The following is a 22,864-nucleotide window of genomic DNA, read 5'->3' on the forward strand; positions in this document are numbered from 1 at the left end:
GTTTTTGAAGTCGTTCCTGAAAGGAATTATTCCGAATTTCTGCCTAATTACTTTAATTATGAGCACATGACAAATGTTTTAGCTATAATTAAGTTGCTTCAGACACCCTTTTGTCACCGGATTTTTTTATTAAATGCAATCCCTAAACATCCTGGATAAATAAAGTTTCCTTGTAAGAGCTGAGTTTTGAAGTAAAGAGAACATAAAATCTGTCTCTTAGTCTTTTCTTCATGTATTATCCATTTTATATTTAATGATTGGCTCTCTTCAGGTTCAAAGAGCAGCGTCTAAACCAGATCTTAGGTGCTTTTAAGTCCCTTTGTTGCGACTCAGAGTTCGATCAGTCTCACTGTGATTACCACAGGAAGTATAATGGTATCTTTAAAAATTGTTGTGCATTTTATTGGTTTATCGGAAATAGCCAAGACTGTGCTGAAGCAAAATTATAATGGAGCAGAATTGTTCAGGAAGGCAATGGCCAGGCTAGGCTGCTCCAAAACGTCTGGAGCCATGGTTCACAACTGAAAGACGGTTGACTGATTAATCCACGTTGGGGGTCAGTCGTTCCATCAAGCTGAAGAATTCAACTTTTTCAATTTTTTCTCAAATAAAAATTTGGGTGCTGTTTCAGTCCATCTATGGTATAGAAACAGCTGAGTCAGTACAGAAACTTGTCTATTTCCCACCTTTATCTATGATCATGACTGAAATGTAGAGCGTTGGTCTTAAATTGCATTCCTCGAGAGTCAGAGTCCTGCAACTTATAGATGTCCCTTGTCCTCCACACTTGAATTAAATGGTGAAACTGCCTCACTAGCGTACAGTTAAGCTTTACAAAGCTCTGCTAATGAGCTTATATTGGAGCCTGGTGTTCAGAAGCAGGGAGATATCTAAATGTTGCAGAACACCAGCCCTTGAGGACCGAAGTTTGAGACCAGTGGTGTAGAGGGACATCTGATTTCCCCCTTGTCCGGATCTTAGGTAAGCAAATATGGGGAACCAACCCGTGGCTACAGGGAAGCATAAAAAGGTTTTAATCCACGCAACATACGGACATTAAAACAAGCCCTTAGCGCCTTTATGAACAGGCAGGCTTGCATTATAATAAGATCAGCATTCATCATTTCTTCTCTCAGTGGTTTTTAATGTTGCGGGCGATCTGTTTGTGCAGTTTACCGACCATTAGACTCTGACTCTGTTCAGTGACACTCGTTATGGCACCTGCTCTGACTGAGGGGACTTCATCACAGATGGACCGAGGTAATTGGCGACGCCATTCTCCCGGGCGATCCAGATGTTCTGGAGATCCTTTGCATTCGCTTCCATTAATGTTGAATATCTGATTAGAATGCCTTCGGTGTTACTTTGTCCTTTTCACTCCTCTTGATGAGATCATTTCAGAACCCATTGCCCTGACTCGTGCAGTTTTACAGAAAAAGATTGACATTAAATGAACAAAAATTTGAATTCGAAGTCTGAGAGAGAATGATGACATTACCAGAGCGCATTGTTGCTTCACGGTTTGTGATCAGCATCCAGATGCGAGCCCCGCCCTCCAGCAGCTCATTCGGCATGCGGCGTCTTCGCTGTGTTTGTTGTCTGTGTTTGCTGCTGATTGTTTAGTCTGTCATTCGCAGCATCTGCCTCTGCTCCAGACGTCTCTAATGAACTTTGAAGGTGCGTTGCGTCTCACGTCTACACAGACAGATTTGCAGCGCTGATCGTGTCAGATCGTTCACCGTGAACGCTGCTACCAACGTTCACTGGAGCATCTAAAGAGATTCTCACATAGACACAGAAAGGGCCGACCTCTTTTTAACCATTTAAGGGTTTACATTTGTGACAGATGCGTCAAGTTTGTTTGTAATAGCACATTTCAGCAACAAGGCAGTTCAAAGTGCTTTATGTCATAGAAACATCATACAGTCACCAATTGTGAAACAAGCAATAAACATTACATTTTGTCAAATGCCATCATCAATACACAAATATGGAGCTTATAAGTGAAATGTTATTCTGTACTTGTTGTTTATCTTGTTATATTCTAGTTTGGTCAGACATTTTTATGTTTATAACCCAAATCAAAGCATAGAAAGTATGGTTGGGCAGTAAATAAAAAACAATATATATCACAATAAGCACATGATCAGTATCAATAGATAGTACATCTGATGGAATATTCAATATATAGAGAACATTCACAACCACACAGCATTCTGGGAGATGTAGGCAGAGGAGTGGCTTTAGCCGCTTAACCTCTTATGGCCAGCTAAGAAAGGTTGGTGGCATCAACTAACTCACTCATGCTTTGGTTACCTAGCAACAACCTGTTGAATACAGCAGCAGTTTCAGCTTTTGTTGCCGCGCTTCATAACTGCTTAAAAATAAAGAATAAAAAACAGTGTAAAACTGTGGATAAAACAGGAAACGTTACTACACTAGTTTGGCAATATTATAGATATTTAAAAAAAAACCTAATCAATATTGAAAGTTATCGACTATTATAAAACACCTATATTATGATAGATTTTTCAGCCATATTGTCCAGCTCTAATAGAACGTATTCAGATATGTAAATTAAGCATCACTTTATGTACATCCAGCATGTTCCAGAATCATCTGCACCGCTGTGAACTTATTTACACACATCGAAACACTGGTGTTTATGATCGGTAACTTCGATCAAAAACACACATCTCATTTGTATGTGGAGATGGTGGTGGGGGGGGGAAAAAGCCGCTAACTGGCGCTAATTTGCCACGCCATCACACCTCTTGACGAGGTAAACGATGATGAATTCTCCTGGCCACGGCGACCGACATCACCGCCTCCGTCTGCAGCTGTGTCTTCGGAAGCATCTGCTGCTCTCAAGCTGCCACTCTGCAGAGCAGACAGGAGCGAACTCACATGAACACGACGAGTTAGCTCGTGTGCGGATATGAGTTCACAAAGAAAATGATCAGACACGCTATAGAATATTTACACCAATCCTGATGACGTGCTCCTATTTCCGACACTTGGGAGGGTAATTAAACTCTTTGAACTTTCTTTCTGATTTAGTGACGTTACGATTGCAAACTTTAAGAAATCTTATTGGGATTTCATGTGACGTGGAGGCAAAGAGAAGGAGCGCATTCTCCGAGCCGGGTTTCAGGAGCCAGAGAGAGAGACGAGGAAAGGAATTGAAAATGCTTTTCAATTGTTTGCGCATCTATAGGCAGGCAATCTGGATTGTTCTTGTGTGGAACAATTAAAGGAGACTAAATCTCGCTTTGCAATGACTGTTTTTTTTTTTTATCTTCTTGCCTTAGCTGCAGTCTCGTATATTTAAGAAGCAGACACCCATGGGAAGGTTTTTAAGAAAAAAAAAAATTTTTTTTTTTTTAGAGTGTAAAGGTTTTTCTTTGAGTGTCGACCGATCAGTAATAAACCTTGCAAACGGAGTAAACGGAAAATAAATCTGTCTAAATAACTGCACTGCGGTGGTTCTCCGTTTTTCATCCGGCTTTGGACAAGCCTCTCGGCTTTATACATGTTTATAAGGCCTGTCTGCCCCGTCTGCTCCTCACTCCATCAATTCTGCTGAGGAAGATGTTCCCATTTTCTTCTTCCGCCATCCTCCATCCATCTCATTTCCTGTCAGGCTGCACTTGCTGGGGCTGGAGCATAAACAGACCAACGGGGGCTGACCCCGATAGCATCTTCAAATGTGCCAGCAACACGGCCAGATAAGAAACCCGGCAGCCGCGCTGTCCCTCTTTACCAACCAGAGCTCCCTGAAATGTGCGAGATGGAACGGAGGAGAGGAAGGCCGATAGAGGAGGATGGATGTCGAGTCCTGGAATTACGCGAGGAATTAGAAACCGCCCGGGAGGGAAGGAGGAGGTCAAAGTGATGGAAAGATGCCATGTGAGGCGGTTTCATCCATTTATCTCGTACCAACAGCAGGACGGGGTGCGTCTGTTTTGTTTATCTGGGTGACCTCAGGTCTTCTGACCTGAAGGAAACGCCTCGCGAAAGATGAGAGAAAGTTAATTTTGCAAGCTTTGGAATGATTGACAGTCGCTTTATTATCAAACAAGTGAGACCGGTGATGCTGGAGCATGCTCAGACGAGCCTTCTCCCTCTACCTGATAAGAAATGGAGAGAGAGGAGGGAGGTGAGGTGGAAAGCGTGTGTGTATACACACACGCTTATCTGTGGGAGGACGCCTGGGAATGTCCTCTCCCACGGTCTCCCCTGGCAACGACCTCTGACGAAGGTTAGCCTCCAAAATGGCTCAAGAGTGAGCCAAATTCCCTTTAATAAAATAAGACACTTTAACATGATTAAAGGTCCTAATGCAATCAGTATTGTGTTCATCTACAACTCAATTAGCTTTAATGAAAAGGGCCCCTCGGTTAGATACTGTGGGGTGTTAAACAGGTTTAGTCCCAAAGTGCTTCTCTGCTTGAAAAGTGAAAAGTTCCCCTCCCGCAGACTCCCCTCATTGTTTGATATCCAATACGGGGCGTGCCTTCCAATATGGCCGCTGGGAAAAAAGATAGGATTTTTCACAGGACAGGACAGGAGGATATAAATGGTTGAGAAAAATCTTGACTTTAATAAAACAAAACCTTGATCTTTGCAAATTTTGGGGGGAAAACTGAAAAGTTCTCCTTTTTTTTTTTTGGCTTTTACAAACTGAGTAAATGTTTCATAAACCCTGAGCTGTAGTTTAAAGAAGTTGGAATCAACGCTGGATATTTCCGTCTAGGTTTTAACTAGACCTTTGTTTGGACTTCTATGCATGTCTAACTTTAATGGTGGTCCTAAAGTCAAAACATCAGCGAAAATGTCCCACGTCCAATTTTTTTCTCAAAGCAATCTGTTTCATGAGGCATGTGAAGGATATAATTATCAGATTCAGGTTGGACCTGTTTTTTTTTGTTTTTTTATGTCAGATCTTAAATTACAGGTGTTCAAATTCAGACGAGATTGATGAATTACAGAAAGTGAAATAACCCTTTAGCTCTGGAGCAAATCCTATGAAGGATGGATGGACGGACGGATGGACAAACAATAAGATAGACAGTTTATGAACTGACAATGGATGGATGAATGGACAAAATATGGAGAAAAGTCTTTTGGATGGATGGTGGATAAAGGGTTGGTGAATCCAAATGGAAGGCTGGTTATAAAACCAAATATGTTGACAGTTGTCTTAATTGACAACATTTATGAACTTAGCGTTGCTGTATTGTATGTAAACCACATCGATTAACACATTTAATTAAACGTTTATGGAACTGAAACAAATCGAAAAGCAGATATGATAACCGTGAGCCTTGTCTTGTTGTTGGTGTGTCTGTTGGTCACCCTTCATCACGGTTTAGCACCTGTCTGTTCTCACAACAGGTAATCAGGAGCTGCCAACAATCTCACCCCGACGTGTCACTTCTCATTTACACTCCGTTGATTGTTGGATTTTATTGTTCCTTTCCTCGTCTCTCTCTCTGGCTCCTGAAACTCGGCTCGGAGAATGCGCTCCTTGTCACAGCTGTAACAAGTGTAACAAAGAGACTGTTTGGTGACATTTATTTGGAGCGGTTTTCTACGCTGTCTGTTTGTCTGAGTCGAGTCGCAATAAAAAAAAAAGGAGAGAAATTGTCGCCTCAGCTGTTCTCCCAAACTGCAGCTGCGCCCTGCGGCGAGTCCCCTGATTGTCATAAATGTTTAGAAGGTCGCTCTTTGTTCAACATCTGGCCTGCATGCAGCGTGGTTTAGCATTCCCAAACTTCCCTCCCCGTTCCTACAGAGTGCTCGACCTCCTTTAAGAGGTCGAGCACTCTTAAAGGAGTCAGCTGGGCCGCGGATCAAGCCTTTGATCACACCACTGCTACTTCTTTTTGGAGCTTTGTATTCAACAGTGAATTTCTGTTTCATATACCCTGACATGGTGTGTCATTCTTGGACACCAGCTGGCCTCTGATGCTTTTACTTTTCCCTTCGCAGACACGGTTTGAGGTCAGGATATGTTTTTTCTTCCTTCCTCTCATCTCCTGCATCCAAGAGCCATTTATACAGCCCAGAGGTTAAAACAAGCTTCCCTGTGTGGCTGCTGTGGAACGCTGTTTATTCATCTTGTGTTTGTTTCTCTGGTGTGTGTGTAGAGATCACAAGCCGCTGTGTATCAAGAGAATATGCATGCCTTTATGGATCAATCAGGCTAGTGTTTAACCTTCGGGGTTTTTATTACCCGATGTGCTAAGGCACCAGTTTCTTTGAGTTTATTTATTTTGTCAGACAGCTGTTTGGATCTGAAGCTTCACTTCACCTCTGTTTTGGGGGTGGGCAATGTGGACTTCAAATTTTATCGCAGTATTTTGTGGTACTATTGTGATAACGATAAAAGTGACATGAAGACTATTTATTACTTGCTTTTTAGAGGGTTGTATGTCTGTGATAATCCCACAAACACAAATACTGCTCTTGAAAAACATTCCTATTTGTAATGCGCTTCTTTAGGACGCAAAGTATGTATTCTATGTATCAAATGTATTGACATTTATTGATGTTGTTATTGAACAAACAATGGACAAACTGGTAAAACTGACAGTCCCAACAATACGGTGGTTTTGGGGGTGGTTTAATCATCATTACCGTGGTCAAATTTATCACGATAAATGATCAACGATACGATAAATGCCCACCCCTAGTTTTGGGATATCACACACAATAGAATACAGTGAAATCTAGGCTTATAAAAAGGCAAAATCTGAAAGTTCAAGAGGTGCTAATACTACTCCAAGTCATTGTCTTGGACTGTGTTATGCTTTACCCAACATTGCGTTACCCACTTAATGCAGTCACTCTTCATCATCCGCCCTGCTGGTATAACAGACTAATAGGTTGAGATGACACAATCAGGCTTTTGCATGTCATTATTTCCTCAGTGTGTCAGGCCTGTCAGGCATCATACATGATGAATAAGCTCTGTGACTTCCTTAATAGATTCCAATGCAACATTCATTAATTAATCCTGTTTTGCTTCTTGTCGTTCTTGGGAGACCTCCCACCTATCACCTCCTGGCAGGATGAAGGCTGCCGACGCCTTTTACAGTCGGGAAAGTCTGCAAACATTTCTTTTTCTGACTGAAACAAGAAAGCATCAAGTTCTGCTTATATGTGTATTTTAGGAAACAGCCACAGTATCACTTGTCAGACATGTCTGCCGCTACTTCCGCAATTTGTGCCACTCAGACATTAGATAGACGCTGAGGAGATCATCCACACACCGAAATCGGCAACAGCAAACTTCCTTTTTGCTGCAGAGCCATTTAGCATGCACAACCTGTCTCTTAAGAAATGCAACCACTGAAAAGCCACTAGTAAAATTGATTGGGAGACAACAGTGTTATGGCTTTTTTATGTGGAGGCAATGCCTTCAAGTATTTCAGGAGGTTTTAAAATGAAGTCTAATAAAAGTTTGATAGCAGATGCCGTGGAGGAAATTTAAGAAGAAACGTGTTCACTAACTTCATTTCTGATGTCTGTGCTTGTGAATGGAGGCTTGCAAATATATATTGGGAACATTTGTGTATCAATTGAAAAGATCAGGAATGTAGCAAATAGGTGGTCCTTTTTAAAAAAAAATATTTTCAATTATTTAATTGAAAAGTATGACACAGCATGAGGGTGCAACAGTGCATTGGTGCACTGTTGTGCATCCAGCAATGGCTGCATTTTTGCACAAGGCTATTCTGTAGCCAATGGTAACTCAGAGGCCAGGGCTGGCTAATAAGAAGGAGGCTATGCATTTGCATTAGCATTAGCATTGGAGAGGAGAGACTTAGCATGCAGGCTATCACTCAATACCTCCTCCCTCTACTGCCCATTAGCACTGATTGTTTGTTCTTAGCATTAGAGAGGCAAATGACTAGTCACTCAATGCCTGCTCCCTCTGCTATAGGTTGTTAGTGTTAGCATTAGAGAGGCTAATGACGGCATGCACAGGCTAAAAAACATTCATACACAATAATAGCTTTAATAGTATTGAGCATTTAGGTTTTATATTTAATATTTATGCTTGATATCGAGTTGGATTCCAGTAAATAGTGTTAAAAAATACCAATTCCAAAGCGAGTGGTGCCTGTGGCTTTAAGATATTGTATGTCAACCATTTTTTTATAAGCATTTTTTTTTTTGCTAGATGTTAGCCTCTTTGGTGCTAACACAAGTGAGTGATTTCTTTCTCATTTGCCAGTGCTGGCTGCTCAGTCAGCTACCAGTAAGAAAACTGCAACCATAAACAAAGGGTTTCATGAAACTTGAATAAGGAACATTTGAAATATGTTAAACATTTGACGCCATCAGAAATGTCAATTAATTATCACAATTTGCAAAACTTACCTTTATAGACTGTAAATATAGCATAGATGGCAAATATACAAATATATGTTCAGATACACAGTGAGCAGGATGTCAAATGGAAGCCAAAGAGAAACTCGGCTGCAGAACTGCGTCATGGGGCGACATGTTGGGGGTCTCCAAGTCTCCATAACAACCATTAGAAGCCATCTACATGACAACCGGTTGTTTGGGGATGTGCCAAGTAAAGGCCTTTCCTCTCAGCTCAAAACAAGCATAAATATGAAGAACTTGCTAACTTTGTTAGGTCAGTAATTAATTGATTGCGTTTTGGTCAGATGAGACTAACTGAGGTTTTTTACCAACAGACATGAAACAAAAGGTGAAATGTGTGGAAAAGAACCTCTTTCCAAGAAGATGTGTGATGCTGTGGGTCTGTTTACTTTATGAAGAGTTTGGTGGTCTTCTTAGTGCATGGTGTCACGCTTTGAAATAGCAATTTATATTATAAATAATGATGGCCATTATCAGAAAACTGAACATGAATGAGTGAGCAATATATAAGATATACAAACAATAAACACAAAATTTGACCTCTTTCCAATGTTTATCTCAATTTCTAGATCCTAAATTCTGTGGAAAACCTAAAGAGAAAAGTGCATATAATTGGAAACAGCACTTTCATCACTCAGACACTATTTGAAATGTATATTTTTAGCCTTTTACCATCTCTCACCTTCCCATTCATCGAATCTACACTGCAAAAATACAAAATCTTAAGTACTTTTGGTCTAGTTTCTAGTTCAGTGTTAAGGATCAATAATACCTTAATATTGATGAAAAAGTACAAATCATTTTCCCCATTTTATGAGTTCCACTGTCAGATTATTTCACTTGCTAGTATTTTTTTAATCAATATTAAGAAATTACTAACTTAAAATAAGCTCCTAGCTCATGCTGAAAACGTACTTGTAAGTCAGCTTTGTCTTTTTTAAATTGTACTATTAAATATTTGTGATATGAACCACACCACAAACACCCAGTAGGATTTTGTGTGAACTTTTACTGGTGTTGAACCTGTGACTTCTCTGACTGAAGAGGGTATTTTCTCTGGCCGAAGAGCTTTCATTTGGCCCAGTCCGTTATTGCAAAATTCATAAATACACCCACAACACTCCGATTATCTGTCTTTGGGTGGACATGTCGCCAAACTGAAAGAGATGTGTTGATAATGGAGGACAAAAAGCGTGTTATTATTGCACCCTTCGGATTGCAGTGTGTACGCTCCCAGCACATTTGTAACAGTCAGTGCTTCCAGGAATTATTTTGACAAGAAGGGTTTTAATTTACTTTTCAAGAGTACCCACTTTTCTTCAGCTTGACTTGTGTACTTCAATTTCAGGTATTGATTTCCCACATTTCTCCCAATGACTTTCAATAGTCCCCGGAGAATGAGCGTGAATTTGTTGGATTGAGCGAGGCGGAGACGGGGAGCAATAAATGGATGTGTGACAGGAGGGCCTTTCTGGCTCTCCTCTGGGATTTGTTTCTTCCTAATTGTTTAGGAGCACTAAATGTCAAATCTGGAGACGAGACCGTTTCCATTAATGGCAGTGGACTGACAAAAAGCCCAAAATCATTTAAGGTCGATAGAATGGTCTTTTATCATTAGAATTCATTTTGGATGGTAAACCTTTCAGTCTAAAAGGAAATACACTATATGTGTGATTACTTACTGTTTGCTGCAGAGATTATTTCTTCATTGGCCACATTTTAATACATCTTCAATTAGAAAAACAATCCAAAACGTGTCAATTATTCGATCTTTTTTCTTGAGCTTAAAGAAATAACCTTGACTGTTTGCTAATTCTCACTGGGTGTAACCAGGTTGTCTGCTTCAAGGTAGTGAAGGTTTCAAAATCACAAAACAAATTCAGCAGTCATATGCTCTATATGACTGGAGTTACTACCAGGTGTGTATGCTGAGTCAAAAAAGAACAATGACTCAAGCTTTTTCTTTTCTTAAAAAAAAAATCTATTTATGATGAATTATGCAGGTGAAGAATAAAAATAAATGATCATTTCTAAAGTTTGATACAATTGTGTATTATTTTCGGAACACTATTACATCCTGTTTCTGGTGATTGTGGTGCTGATCTTATGTGAACTCTGGCTGATTATGACCCCCTGGTAAAACAAAAATACATTTATTTTAGGTCTGTTGGTTACAAATACCATTTGTTGGGATCCTTTAACAATACCTCCTTACAGCAAACTGTGGGTAGATTATAAAAGCTCACTTTACATCATTTGGTAAAAGTAAGTATGAAAATATCACCTTCCAACCTGGACAAAATGGCTCTGTAATTTCCTACAAAATTTTCAACCCAAAAAAAGCGTGAAACATTTAAAACTATGAAGGTATGACGTGGTAAGAGGGTGAAATGACCTACACAAAAATGAACAAAAATCAAACTATATTTATAAACAAATGCTGAAAACAAGCGTCTAGATTTAGCAAGTCAGCCTACCCAAGGCTACCAAAGCAGGTGTTCGCTTTGTAGCTAGCTAACTCCAGCTCCTTAGCTTTATAGTTATATTTTTAAAATACCAACAAAGACGAAATCTTCAGTAAATGTAGTTGTCATTTGTTCTCCATTTTTGCATAACTCAAACACCATTTTTTTAAACGGTGTCTTTTGAAATAGCCTGATGATTTCCAACGTTTTAGCTCAGACAAACTTTGAGTTTAAACTGAAGTCTTAACACGATATCAGGCATTGAACTTTGACATTTATACGCAGTAAACATTCTTGCACTAATCTTCATCCGAGTGGTTTGGATTGCAACACTTATCCAGTTTCTTGCAAGGCCTCCAGTTGTGGCGCATCGTGTGCGAGCTCAGTTCGGTACTTGGTGTTTATGTCTCACAGTGTTTGCAGGTTTTCACCACCGATGTCTGGATTTCATTGAAATCAAGTGCGCCTGAAGAGTAAGAATCTGCTCATTTTTTCCATGTCGAACTGAATAAATTTGACATAGAAAGTGATTTACAGCTTTGTGTCATGAATGGATTTTTATCATGTTTTTAAATCTTAATCTAATTAGAGTTGGAAGATATTGGCAGCACTTGTGATAGCAAATATTTACATAAAATCCATCAACAAATTAATTTTTGAAAGGGGAAAGAGAAAGAAATGCATGCCTAATTTTCCTCTAATTAGTCCCACCGGGTAATTTATATGTTAATAGAAAATGTTGAATTAATGGGTAAAATCCGCCTCCATAAAGAGGCGGAAGTGCTCCGTTTAGTCGATTCATTCCGGCTTTTACCTATAAAATTTCTCCTAGTTCCCTGGATGGTATTTCCCTCATATGTCATAATATATTTTTGCACCAGAAAAGGTTTATTTTTTCTTTTCTCAACTCAGTCCAGACTCTGCATACGCAACAAAATCCCCTGTGCACATTTAAAAATATATATAAGCCTGACTTTTCTTTTTTCGTTTTTTAATTATTCACTCTGACTCTGGTAGAAAAAAATACGTAACAAAGCAGATCCAAGGTGAAAGGAAACCGTTACACAGTCAGTTGGATCTCGGGGGAAATCCCTAAAGCCTCTTGCATATTCCTTTAATCTGCTCATTTTTATTCCATACCTGATTTTAATTAAGAACAGTAGGAGCCGCTCCAAGTGCATGCCTATCAGTGTGTGTTAGTGTATCTTGTGTGAGGCGGCGGTATACAGGCATTATGCTGGTCGGTTGCGCTTTGTAGCGTCGCTCCTTTCTGCTAATCTTCGTCCAGTGATGGACACTTTGCTTCATTAACATATGATTATAAGCTCCACAGACAAAGCCACGCAGGAAGATCTCACGACTAACGTCTGATTCCATTCCCTTTGTTCCATCCTCACTAGACCAAACACTTTACATTCTGGAGAAATCCACCGGTGACATCGGCATCGTCGAATTCTGCTTTCGTCCTGTCGCTTTTTACGTGAACAGAGGACCCGATGAACTCTCCTCGTCCCTTCCCTTTCGACCACAGAGACTACCCTGCTCCGCTGGAGTTATTTGGTTCCTTCACACCCCGGTGGTAAGACTCGAGATTGGCAGCACAGCACTTCTGTTCAATAGATCTGCTGAGCCAGGACGTGGAAAATGAAGCTCCCAGCCCAGTCGATTTAAATGGAGGATTGTGATTAATTGGAATCGGTGGCGTTGGCTTCGGCGCTCCCTTCTCCCTCCGCTCTGTCTTGACCTCAGCTTAATGTGCTGATGTACAGTTTAGCACACTGTACATTCGTAACGGCGCTTCTATGAAAACCGACTGCCACTGAACTGCAGAGCCAAGCTCTGCGCACATCCGCACACCAGCACTCGCTCGCCGCCTGATGAGCGCAGCCCAGAGAGACGAGATGAGCCCGGAGGAACAAAGGGTTAGTCGATTTGGAAACCCGCCGGAGAGACTGCCGACCGGGTCAGAAAGCGCTAAACCGAAGGCGTGACGCAGCAGCGTTTGATCTCTGGAGGAGGCATCAGTCTCTGCTGGTAGACTTTTGTAACTCCCACCCACAAAGCGCTTAGGCCGAAGTGTGACGCAGTAAGACGTTAGACGAAGTTTTACACAAAGGTGATTTTGTTTCTGTAAGAATACGAAAGATTTGGCAATTAAAGTCAGCAAGTGGTGTTATTAAGGAATATTATCCCACGTTATTGTTAAGAAAAATGGCTACCTGTCTTTATTTTTCTGTCGAACAATAAAAGCTAAGGCTGCTTTTGTGTGAGCGTCAAAGGATTATGAAAAGCATTGAAATATACTATAAAATTAGTGTTTTAAAGAAATAGTTTTATTTTTCTAAAATCCTCATATACCTTGGAACTTTTTCACATCTTGTTCCACAAACCTTATGATTTTTATAACGATTCATATGTTAAACCATTACAAATCAAAAAGCTGTTTTTGGCCCCAAGTCCAGCAAAATAAAAGTTTAGAGCTGCAAATGTTACATAACCCTTTTGTGAAAAGACAACTTGCTTTTTTATGTTGTGTTGATGTTATTATTATTATATTATTAATGATTTTTTTGTTTGTTTGTTTCACATATTTCTCACACTTGTTTTGGAAATTTAGTGCAGAATTTATTCCAAACAAAAACAAGCAAAAAAAAAAAAACCCAAAAGAACTACTAAGATCTCCATTTGTTATATCTATTTTTGTTTATATTATGTCGTGATTTCTGCATCGTTTTAACAAAATTATTAATGTTATGGAAGGTCCGAAGAGCAGAGCAGCAGGTTGCAGACCACTGCACTAGACTAACAAAGTAATTTATAATCGTGAAGTAGAAGGAAAAAAGCACACATAAAACCCCCAAAATTATAGGATGCATTTGCATTAGGGTTGTTGTAAAAGAATATTTTAGTAATCGAGTACTCTATGGAATATTTTTATGATTATGCGAGGAATCAGATCTCTCTCTCTCTCTCTCTCTCTCATTGCTACCGTTCGCTCCAAAACCTTGACGACGCGATTCTGACTCCACAAAAATTGTCGTAGTCCTACCATCGCACTGCAAAGCTCAACAATCCTTATTTGTCCCCTAAACCCTGACAAAATGCCGCACAATTCAACACCATGCTGCTAGCACTTCACAACAACTCATAGGCAGAAGTAAGAGCGCTGCCCCACCACAAATGATGATCCGGGCGGAACACGGTGCGCTACATAATTTAACGAAGCTTCCAGGCAGATACATTTTCGTTGAGGAATTGTAATAATCGAGGTACTTGAATCATTCGAGGAATCGTTTCAGCCCTAATTTGCTTACATACTGTCTTACTCTGACACCCTTAAATATAATCCAGCGCAGACCAGTGAAAGAGGACCTCAAGCAGAGTAGCAAACAAGAAGTGGTTCATACTTACTACGGAGGAGCTGCAGAGATCTGCAGCTCCCACTGTGAAACATGGTGATGGCAGTATCATGCTGCGGGCATGTTATGCCCGAGTTTCACAAAAATACTACTTTGAGACAGGAAAGTGATCCTAAAAATCCAGCCAGAGCTACAAGGAATGTTTCAGCTCAGAATGCGTCATGTGTTCGGACGGCCCAGTCAAAGCTCAGACCTCATAAATGCAGTGGAGAATCTATGTCAGGACTTGAAACCCGTTATAAATCCAATGAAGAATTCAACATGGTTTCAGACGCTTTCCATGTAGCCTGAATACAGACACGCTGCACTTTTCTGATTTTTAGCCCGCATCTTGTTCATCTTAACTACGATTATCCTACATCCCTTAAAATCTCAATTAAAAAAAAAAACAGTTTGGGACGACATGTGACAGTAATAAATGCAGATCATCATTTTAAACTTTTGATCCGTTGAGTTCTAAATCCACACGAGGATGGCGCTGCATCTGTTAATGTCGAACAATAACTCGATCCGGTGAAAAGCGCGAACGTCTCCAGTCTAAATAATTCAGGTCGTTCTTCGCTGGCATGATTATGCAGCAAGGTGATTGGCAGCTCTGACACAAAACTATCAGACAATGGCATCAGAAAAGCCCATATTAGTCGAACTGCCGCGCTGAGATATGCCCAGAGAAGCTGCACACATCCTCCAGAGCCAGGAGAGAGTGAGGGGGGGGGCTTTATCTAAAAGTGTAATTTACCCTGGAGCCACTCTTGGCAGGGATTCAGAGTGATGTCTGCTCCAGAGAGGTGTTGTGGGTGTGGGGGAGGTGATGCTGAGGGGGGTGGAGACACCAAATCATCACTCAGCAAGTGCTCAGCATCACTTCCTGCATCAAAGCACAGTTACAGGAGACAAAGTTGCATTTGCGAGCAGATGAACATTCCGCCAAACGCGGCCGCCGCTCCTCTCATCCGCAGCCACGCGGCTTAGTCCCGCCGCTTCTCGCGCGCACGTTGCCAAGGAGACAACCGCGGCCGGCTCAAAAACTCGAGAGCCTCTCGTTGGGCAATAACGCAGCATGGTTTTCTTTTCACACTTGATTGAGAGGCCTGCTTGACTTCCCAAAACAAAGGCTCTGCTTGGCTAATAAACGGAGGACGGATGTTTTTATTTTTATAATAATTATTTTTTGCTGCCGTCTTCCACACTGTTTGGTCTCTTCTCTGGCCGCGGTTTGTTTTAAAGGAACGTTGGATGACGCCTTCAAATGCAAGTTTGGGGGGTTTTTTTGTTTGTTTTTTGTTATAAATGGCTGTGTATCCATGTCTCTGTGTGGCTAATTAGCATTAGCTGTGGTTGCTTCTGTTTATTTTGAGGGTTTTCAGTGCGTTTAAATGAGCCTGCAGGAGGTCAGCGCTGACTTCTTGACCTCCGTGGTTTTGGGGGCGGTGTTCTGAATATGAGCTGAAGGATTTGTTTTCCATTTTTTAGCATATTTCTGTTTTTGTTATTTAAATTAATTTCTACCTGAGTGGAATCCTGTGTCAAGTTCAAGGATCCATCTGTTTTGTTTTGTTTGTTTCCTACAAGTTTGAATATAAATGGTTATGGAAATAGCTACAATATTTCCACACTTTATTTCTCATTTCATTCTTCAGCAAACTTATCCCTCCATCCATCCTTCCTTCCACCCACCTGTCCTTCCGTCCATCTTTTCTTCTATATGTCCGTTTATCCAGCCGTCCACTTCTTGTCCATCCGTCCATTTAATGTCCATCTGTCCACTGTTTATCCGTCTATAATCCATCTATATCCGTTTATTCATCTCGCAATCCATCCACCCACAGTTTACTGTTTACACTCAGGGTGTTCAAACTTTTTGCTGTAAGTTTGGACGCAATGATTACGGAACACTTTACAATCCCATAATCATTCATTTGAAAGGATGTGGGGCCACAAAAATGTCAAAATTTTTATTCCATTTTTTAAAACAAACTTCTTGTGCCTTTTTGATTTCATGTGCTCAATTCTAAACTTAAAAAATTACAATTTTATTGAAATTTATTGTTTTATTTTTACAGAAAACAGGCCATTGTACATACAAAAAAATAAAGAGGGTCTTGCAAGATTGCGTTAGTGTAAAACAGGCCAACAGTTTCTACATTTTAATCGTTGATTTATTTTTTTTCTTCTTATTTGGCTTCTAAGAATTGCTGCAAAAGCAGGTCAGTAGTTATGGTTCTAGTTTTTCCAAAACTAAGATGAATGCAAGAACTTTGAGAAATGGGAATCTATATTGCACTTTTATACACTTCAAATCAATCATCAATCAATCAAATTTTATTTGTATGGGACTTTTCAGCAACAAGGCATTTCAAAGTGCTTCATAAAAACACGAAAATACGTCAACAATAAAAACATTACATTTCGTCAAGTGCCGTCGTTACACTTCTGTTGTTTCATCCTAATCAAAGTGCCCACACTTCTAAGAAGACGTTGTTTCCTGTGAAACTAAATTGCCCTAAAAGATGAAAAAAAAACATCCATCTGCAGCGACCCACTACTCCCGATTTGCTCAATTCCAGAATTCGGCCACCCAAAATCTTTCAGAGTGAAGCACCTTGAACTCCCCTGCTGCAAAGTTAAATACGCTCAGAAAGTTGCTGCTGTGACAGTGGGAAATGAAGTCTGTCTCGATTCCCTCGGTGCACAATGAATCTCATTCACCCTGTTTTTCCTGTTTCTCCCCGTCCTTTAGGGATTCCCCGGTTCGCCAGCCAGCCGTCGCCGGCCTCCGTCCACGTCGGGGACAGTCAGGTGATGGCGTGCGAGGTCAACTCGGACCTGGTTCCGTTCACGCGCTGGGAGAAGGACAAGGAGGCGTTGGAGCTGAGTGACAGGTTGATCCAGCTGCCCAGCGGGGCCCTCGTTATCAGCAACGCCTCGGAGACGGACGCCGGCCTCTATCGCTGCGTCGTGGAAAACGTGGGTTCCTCCAAGTCCAGCGACGAGGCCCCGCTGCAGACCATCCCAGGTGGAGTCAAACTCTGAGAATCGGTCCTTAATGGACACTTTTATCCTTCTTACTGTGATGTACGCAGGGTTTCCTCCAGAAAACGTGCTAATCCCCTTGGTGTGGGCACTAGGGCAATCATCCAGGGGCCCACTGTTTTTTACTTGACAGAAAATTTCAAAATATCACTAGGTAATTACATGTTATTGAAAGACATTATGAACAATACTAAACACCAACTATAAAGTCTTAAAAAAGGCAAACATTAAAAAAAATAAAATTAAAAGAAATATCAGTCAAGTTGTTTGCACTTCAGTTGATTCATCCTAATCAAAGGTTTTTCATCCTTTATGCGTGATTTGTCACTTTATCTGCTGAAGTTGTTAGCATGTAGACCGGTAAAGACATTACAGGGACCTCAGCCTCTCGATGGGTTCACATAATGACCATACTGTGTTTCCAACCATTCTACCAAAGTCACTGTTTCTGGTGTTCTTACCCATCCTCTCTGATTGAAATGTTTAGCCTTTTGTTGATTTATGTTTTTTTTTTTTTTATCTTCCTTGCAACCTTACATTCCAGTTTTATTGTTTAATTACAGAAATCCATTGTGTTCCCTTTATGCTGCTCATTACTTTTAGCACGAAGACGTCCGTCTAACCAGGGTGAGAACTGGTTTAATGCTAAAGGAGCCGACTGATTCCTATTAAGTTGAATTGATGCAACAGTAACTCACTTGTTGCTACAAAGGGACGCTGAGGTCCGGCGAGGCAGGGTGTCCTCCTGCCCCTCCAGAAGGTTTATTTACTGTGCTGTTAAACGCCAGACCTCCTACCGGCACAGAGGAGATATTGGAGGCCGTAACTCTGACTTCAATAAGACCTCTGTGGGATTCCACGTCCTTTGTTCGCTCATAGATGAATTCGTGTAAGAAGAGACCTCGTGAAACCGTTTGAGGAAATTAGATTTTCCAAACGGGTCTAAAAAGACGTTTCCAATGGGAGGCAGTGATTGACGTCCAAAATGTTTAGTTCTGTGTAGGCCTGTCACAATGACAAGTTTTGCTGGACGATAAATTGTCCCAGAAGTTATTGCGATAACCTGTCATGTTTTTCTTTGAGACAGATAATGATGCGAGAACACATTCTCAGAGATCAATAAACTTTCAATTTTATTTTGTTAAAAATAAGTGTAAAAATAAGAGCTGGAAGACATTTTAAATATCAAAAATAAGTGAGCAGAACAACAGAAACAACAAATAAAATGAATTATTAAGTCACTGTAAACTGTCCTTGATAGAAAGAGAGAGAAAGGAGAAAAACAATAAACCACGCAAATTATTGAACTCGTTTTGACTTATCATGTGATTTATTGATTTATTGCTTATTGTGACAGGCCTAGTTCTATGTCTTTATGGCTGTTTGCTGTACCCTATAAAAAAATGGACTCAGGTTGTTAACGAACACATCATTGTTATTGCTGATGTTACTCGGACTTGAAACATAATTCATTTTTGATTTAGCCTTCCTGGCTTCTTCTGAAGTTTATCACTAATCATTCTTAAACTTCACTTCTCTTTTTTTTTCTCTCTGTTTTGACCCTAAACATTTATTGTATTTTCCAAAGAACCTGGAGTGGAGAGGAAGCTGGAGTTCCTGGTGCAGCCTGCGCCTGTGGCCAAGCTGCTGGGTTCTGGCGTGTTGCTACCGTGCGTGGCCACAGGTTACCCCCCACCACACATCCGCTGGATGTTTGGAGACAAAGCGCTGGAGGACAGGTATGAACCTCATTTAAATTGCATCAATACGTACAGTTTAACACCTAAATGATTTTATAAAGATGGTTGTTAAATTTTCTTTCACAATTATTCAGTTATGCAGAAATTTTTTTTTTTTTACTTTATTGACACCATTCCTGAAAGTTTCTCTGCCACACCAGCAGAGATAAAACTAAACATACCTGGCAGGAGAGTTACACAATATATCAAATTACAGTTGTTATCGCAACATCCATGTTGTGCAATAACACTTTTGCAAAAAGAACACTTCAATGCAATTTTAGATAAGATATTATATTTCTAGTGCGGTGCATGCCATGCATGTTGGATCGTCTTTTACTGGCGTTGATGCTCACACTTGATATATGTATTATTATTGGTTGAGATCCTGAAGCTGAAAAAAAGCAATGGGGAAAAATGTAACAAGGAAAAAGACAGATGAGAGTCAGAATTGTGCAGGTTTGTGATCACAATGGTCAGCAGGACTGTGGCAATTATATTTATATTAATCCAATAAAAAATAAAAAGTTCATCCCAAAGGCATTTTAAATGTTGCTGTAACTCTTGCAGGAAGGATTTCTGGTAGCAGTCAGTGTTGCAACAAATCTGAAGAGGCCTCTGACTGAAGACATTGTGGCTATAAGGCAGTTTCATGACTGTCATCGTATTCTAGCAGCTCAATATCCGGCAGCAAAGACAATGTTTAACGGTAACATGTCCTGGATTAATCTGTTGGTTGCTAGCAAGCGCTGCTAATCCGCCTCACTTGCTTTAGCCTTTTCCTCTTCAAATTTCTATCAGGCTATGATCAGAAAGTCAGGCACAGAAAAAAATTACAATGCAAAAAAAAAAAGTCCAGTGTTTCTCACTGAGCACAAAATTATATGAGTTGTTATCAAAAAAACTGTAATTAGTTAGCCTGAAAAGTCCTGTAAACAAAGAAAACGCTTGTTCATTTTCATGTGTTGGAAAAGACAGAATCCAAATCTGTTAACTCAAAATGCCAAACCGGGAAAATCGTTCCCAGTTTTCCCATGATTGGACATATTTTGTGCTGTGTGTAGTTTTAAAAAAAATGAGGAAAGAAGTTCAAAGGAGAAGTGTCGAGCCTGAAAAGAACCATCTACTGCAGATCATCTGGAGTACTCGCGGTTTGTCTTGGAAAAATATTTTGCTTCTCGTCGTCTAGAGGAGCAATTAACATTCTCCTCTAATCTGGAACAAACGTGCAGAAAACTTCAAAACTGCTGAAACACTGAATTCTTTTAAATTAAGGCTAAACCTCACCTGTTTAGAGCTGCCTTTTATTAGTAGTCACTGGAACATCGATCAACATATTGGATGTATATCGGCTTAATGATTTTGATGATGACATTTGACAAAATGTAATGTCTATTACTTGTGTCCTAATTGCTTACCTGATGATATTTTTATAGTATAAAGCACTTTTAACTGCCTTGTTGCTGAATTGAAATAAACTTGACTTGGCTAAAAGTGCTGCTGACACAATATTGACCTTTTCTCCCATATTTTATAAAACAAGAAATCCTTCCTGTTTTAATAATAATAATAATAAAAACCTCACAGCCACTTTGGCAAATGTGAGAGGACTGTGGAGCTGCTTAGCGAGGGAACGGGTCCCCCAAACATTAGCTAAAGATAGCTAGAGTTTTGTAACAGCAGTGTCTTCATGTTGTACTTCAGGGTTCTTGTATAAATATATTTAAGGGTCACTTATACAAGAACTACCCAGTAAGAGCCTGCGGTTAGTCTACAGGCAGACTCTGGTCCATTCAATCTAGTTTTTGAAAATCAGCAGCAGTGCTAACACTTTTGCTCCCAGTGCTTCTGGCCTCCCAAGAAAAAAAAAGAAGCTAAACGGTTTGTCCTGGCGCCTGCGCCCAGAGGTGTCGATGCTTTTCTGCCCCTGCTTCCCCCAAGAGCTTCGCGTCGGAGGAGGAGGGGCGGGGAGAGAGTTAGATTTGAAAACAGAGCCGCTTCATCTGGGAGACCGGTGCTGCCGGGTCGCCAGCTGACGGGAAGCTTCCCAAATAAAGAGCCGAGGCAGAGTGTGCTCTCGCTCCTCTGGCTCTCATTAACTCTGGCGTTGTGACTCAACGTCCGCAGAGAGAATAGCGCTGAACGTGGGAAATTTGATTCTCACCAATTAAGAAAGGCGTTTGTTTACCTCACCCCTAGTTTGTCAATTCTGCAGCATAATACCTTGGTGGGTCAATACGAAAAAACAACAAAAAAAACAGGTTGAAATGAGGCCCATTTATCTAAATCCAGCTCTGGATGGGGATTTGTGCCTTAAGTGAAATTAAATGTAAGGTTGTCACATTGTTATGTGCAAGGCTCCTGTGTGGCGTGAGCGAGAATGTCATTAGCCTGTCGAGCTGACGGTTCAAAGCGCGACGCTACGTAAGCTAAACGTCTTTAATGACTCTGATTGTCTGCAAGTGTTCTGACCTCCAAAGGGAGCCGGCTAAAATGGTCCTTATTAATCTACCTTGTATTAATTAGAAAATAACATCCAGTGTGAATACTCCTCCCCTCTTGGGGTGTCTGTGGAGGTAATTAGCAAGCATACTGAACTATCAGGGAAACCTTGGCCATATTGAAGAGGACGGAAAGCCTCCTGCCGTCAGAACACAAACAGATAGTGGAGCAAAACCATTTTCAAGACGTTTCTTTGGAGTTCTTATTTTTTTAATACAACAGTGGCAATTAAGAAGAATATCAGAGGAATTTTCTTTCTGTTCTCTTTGCGTTTCCCTTTCCCTCCTCTGAGGCGGCATGTAGGAGAGAGACGATGCCGCCGGTTCAAACACTACGGAGTGAATTAGAGGCACAAAGGGAGAACCTTAAAAGAATAGTTTTATTAGTCTTTGGTGCACAGCACAAACCTTGAAAGTTGAGTTGCTGGAGCTGTATGCATGTGATGAAAGAAGATGGAAATGAATGGAAAGTACTGACAAAAAGTAGAGTGACTTACACGAAGCGTCTTCCGCTGGTTCCTCAGCTTTGTTATCCCTCTTGTTTCTGTCACTGTTCTTTTGTTTGTAGACACATATAACAACAGCAGCTCTGTAAGTGGTAGTAGATTTTGTATTTTAAAATCGCTGGTGTATTTTTTTTGTTATCCATATTGTGTCTAAAGACATTTCAGATGTTTGCTGCTGCAGCAGTTGTTGAAATATGAAACTAATGGGGCCCAATCATGTTTGGTTTTCTGTAGGCTGATGTGAAAGTTTAAGACCTAGAAATGGTTACTTAAAAACTAACATTAGTTTCACTGTGGTTAAATATCTCCCACTTCGTATTTCATTTGTCAGAATTGGTTCTGACAGGTAGATTCAATGATTATTCATTAACTGATGAACTTAGTTTGTCTTGTCAGAGTCGTAGCAGTGGCGTATTGTTGCATGACGAAACATAAAACACTTAGCGTGTTATTCTACTCCAAGTTGCGGTTCAATTTTTCATCTCCGACCTCACCCTCTCCTCACATTCGGTCGACTCCTAGCAGGTCTGTTACCAAGGACGCCAACCTTGCCGTTTATTTAGATTAGGCCCTGCCACACTTTGACAGATTACGCCACGCTTTAAGCTGTTCAGTCAACATTTATTATAAGTAAATGTCCTGTATGTCATTGATGGCGTCCCCAGATATCAGTATGCAAAGACGGGGAGGCGAGTGTTCGGCCGGTGGAGCCGTCCTTTGAACGCCTCGTACGCGCCGGTCCCGATGACAATCAGGAAAAGGACAGTCATCTTTTGTTCTTTCGAAGTATCACTCCGT

At 40.6% G+C, this 22,864-nt stretch overlaps 1 protein-coding gene across 14 annotated transcripts in view; it reads left to right on the top strand.

Moving 5' to 3' along the window:
* neo1a (neogenin 1a) overlaps positions 1-22,864 on the top strand; it is a 209,005-nt gene that overhangs the window by 100,589 nt on the left and 85,552 nt on the right. For all 14 annotated transcript variants that reach the window (XM_032560380.1, XM_032560379.1, XM_032560376.1 and 11 more), the window contains 2 exons: positions 17,028-17,303; positions 18,909-19,059. In XM_032560380.1, coding sequence (XP_032416271.1) covers positions 17,028-17,303; positions 18,909-19,059 — 427 coding nt within the window. The remainder of the gene's footprint in view (positions 1-17,027; positions 17,304-18,908; positions 19,060-22,864) is intronic.

The sequence above is a fragment of the Xiphophorus hellerii genome, chromosome 4 (assembly GCF_003331165.1).
Source record: "Xiphophorus hellerii strain 12219 chromosome 4, Xiphophorus_hellerii-4.1, whole genome shotgun sequence".
Classification (NCBI taxonomy): Eukaryota; Metazoa; Chordata; class Actinopteri; order Cyprinodontiformes; family Poeciliidae; genus Xiphophorus; species Xiphophorus hellerii.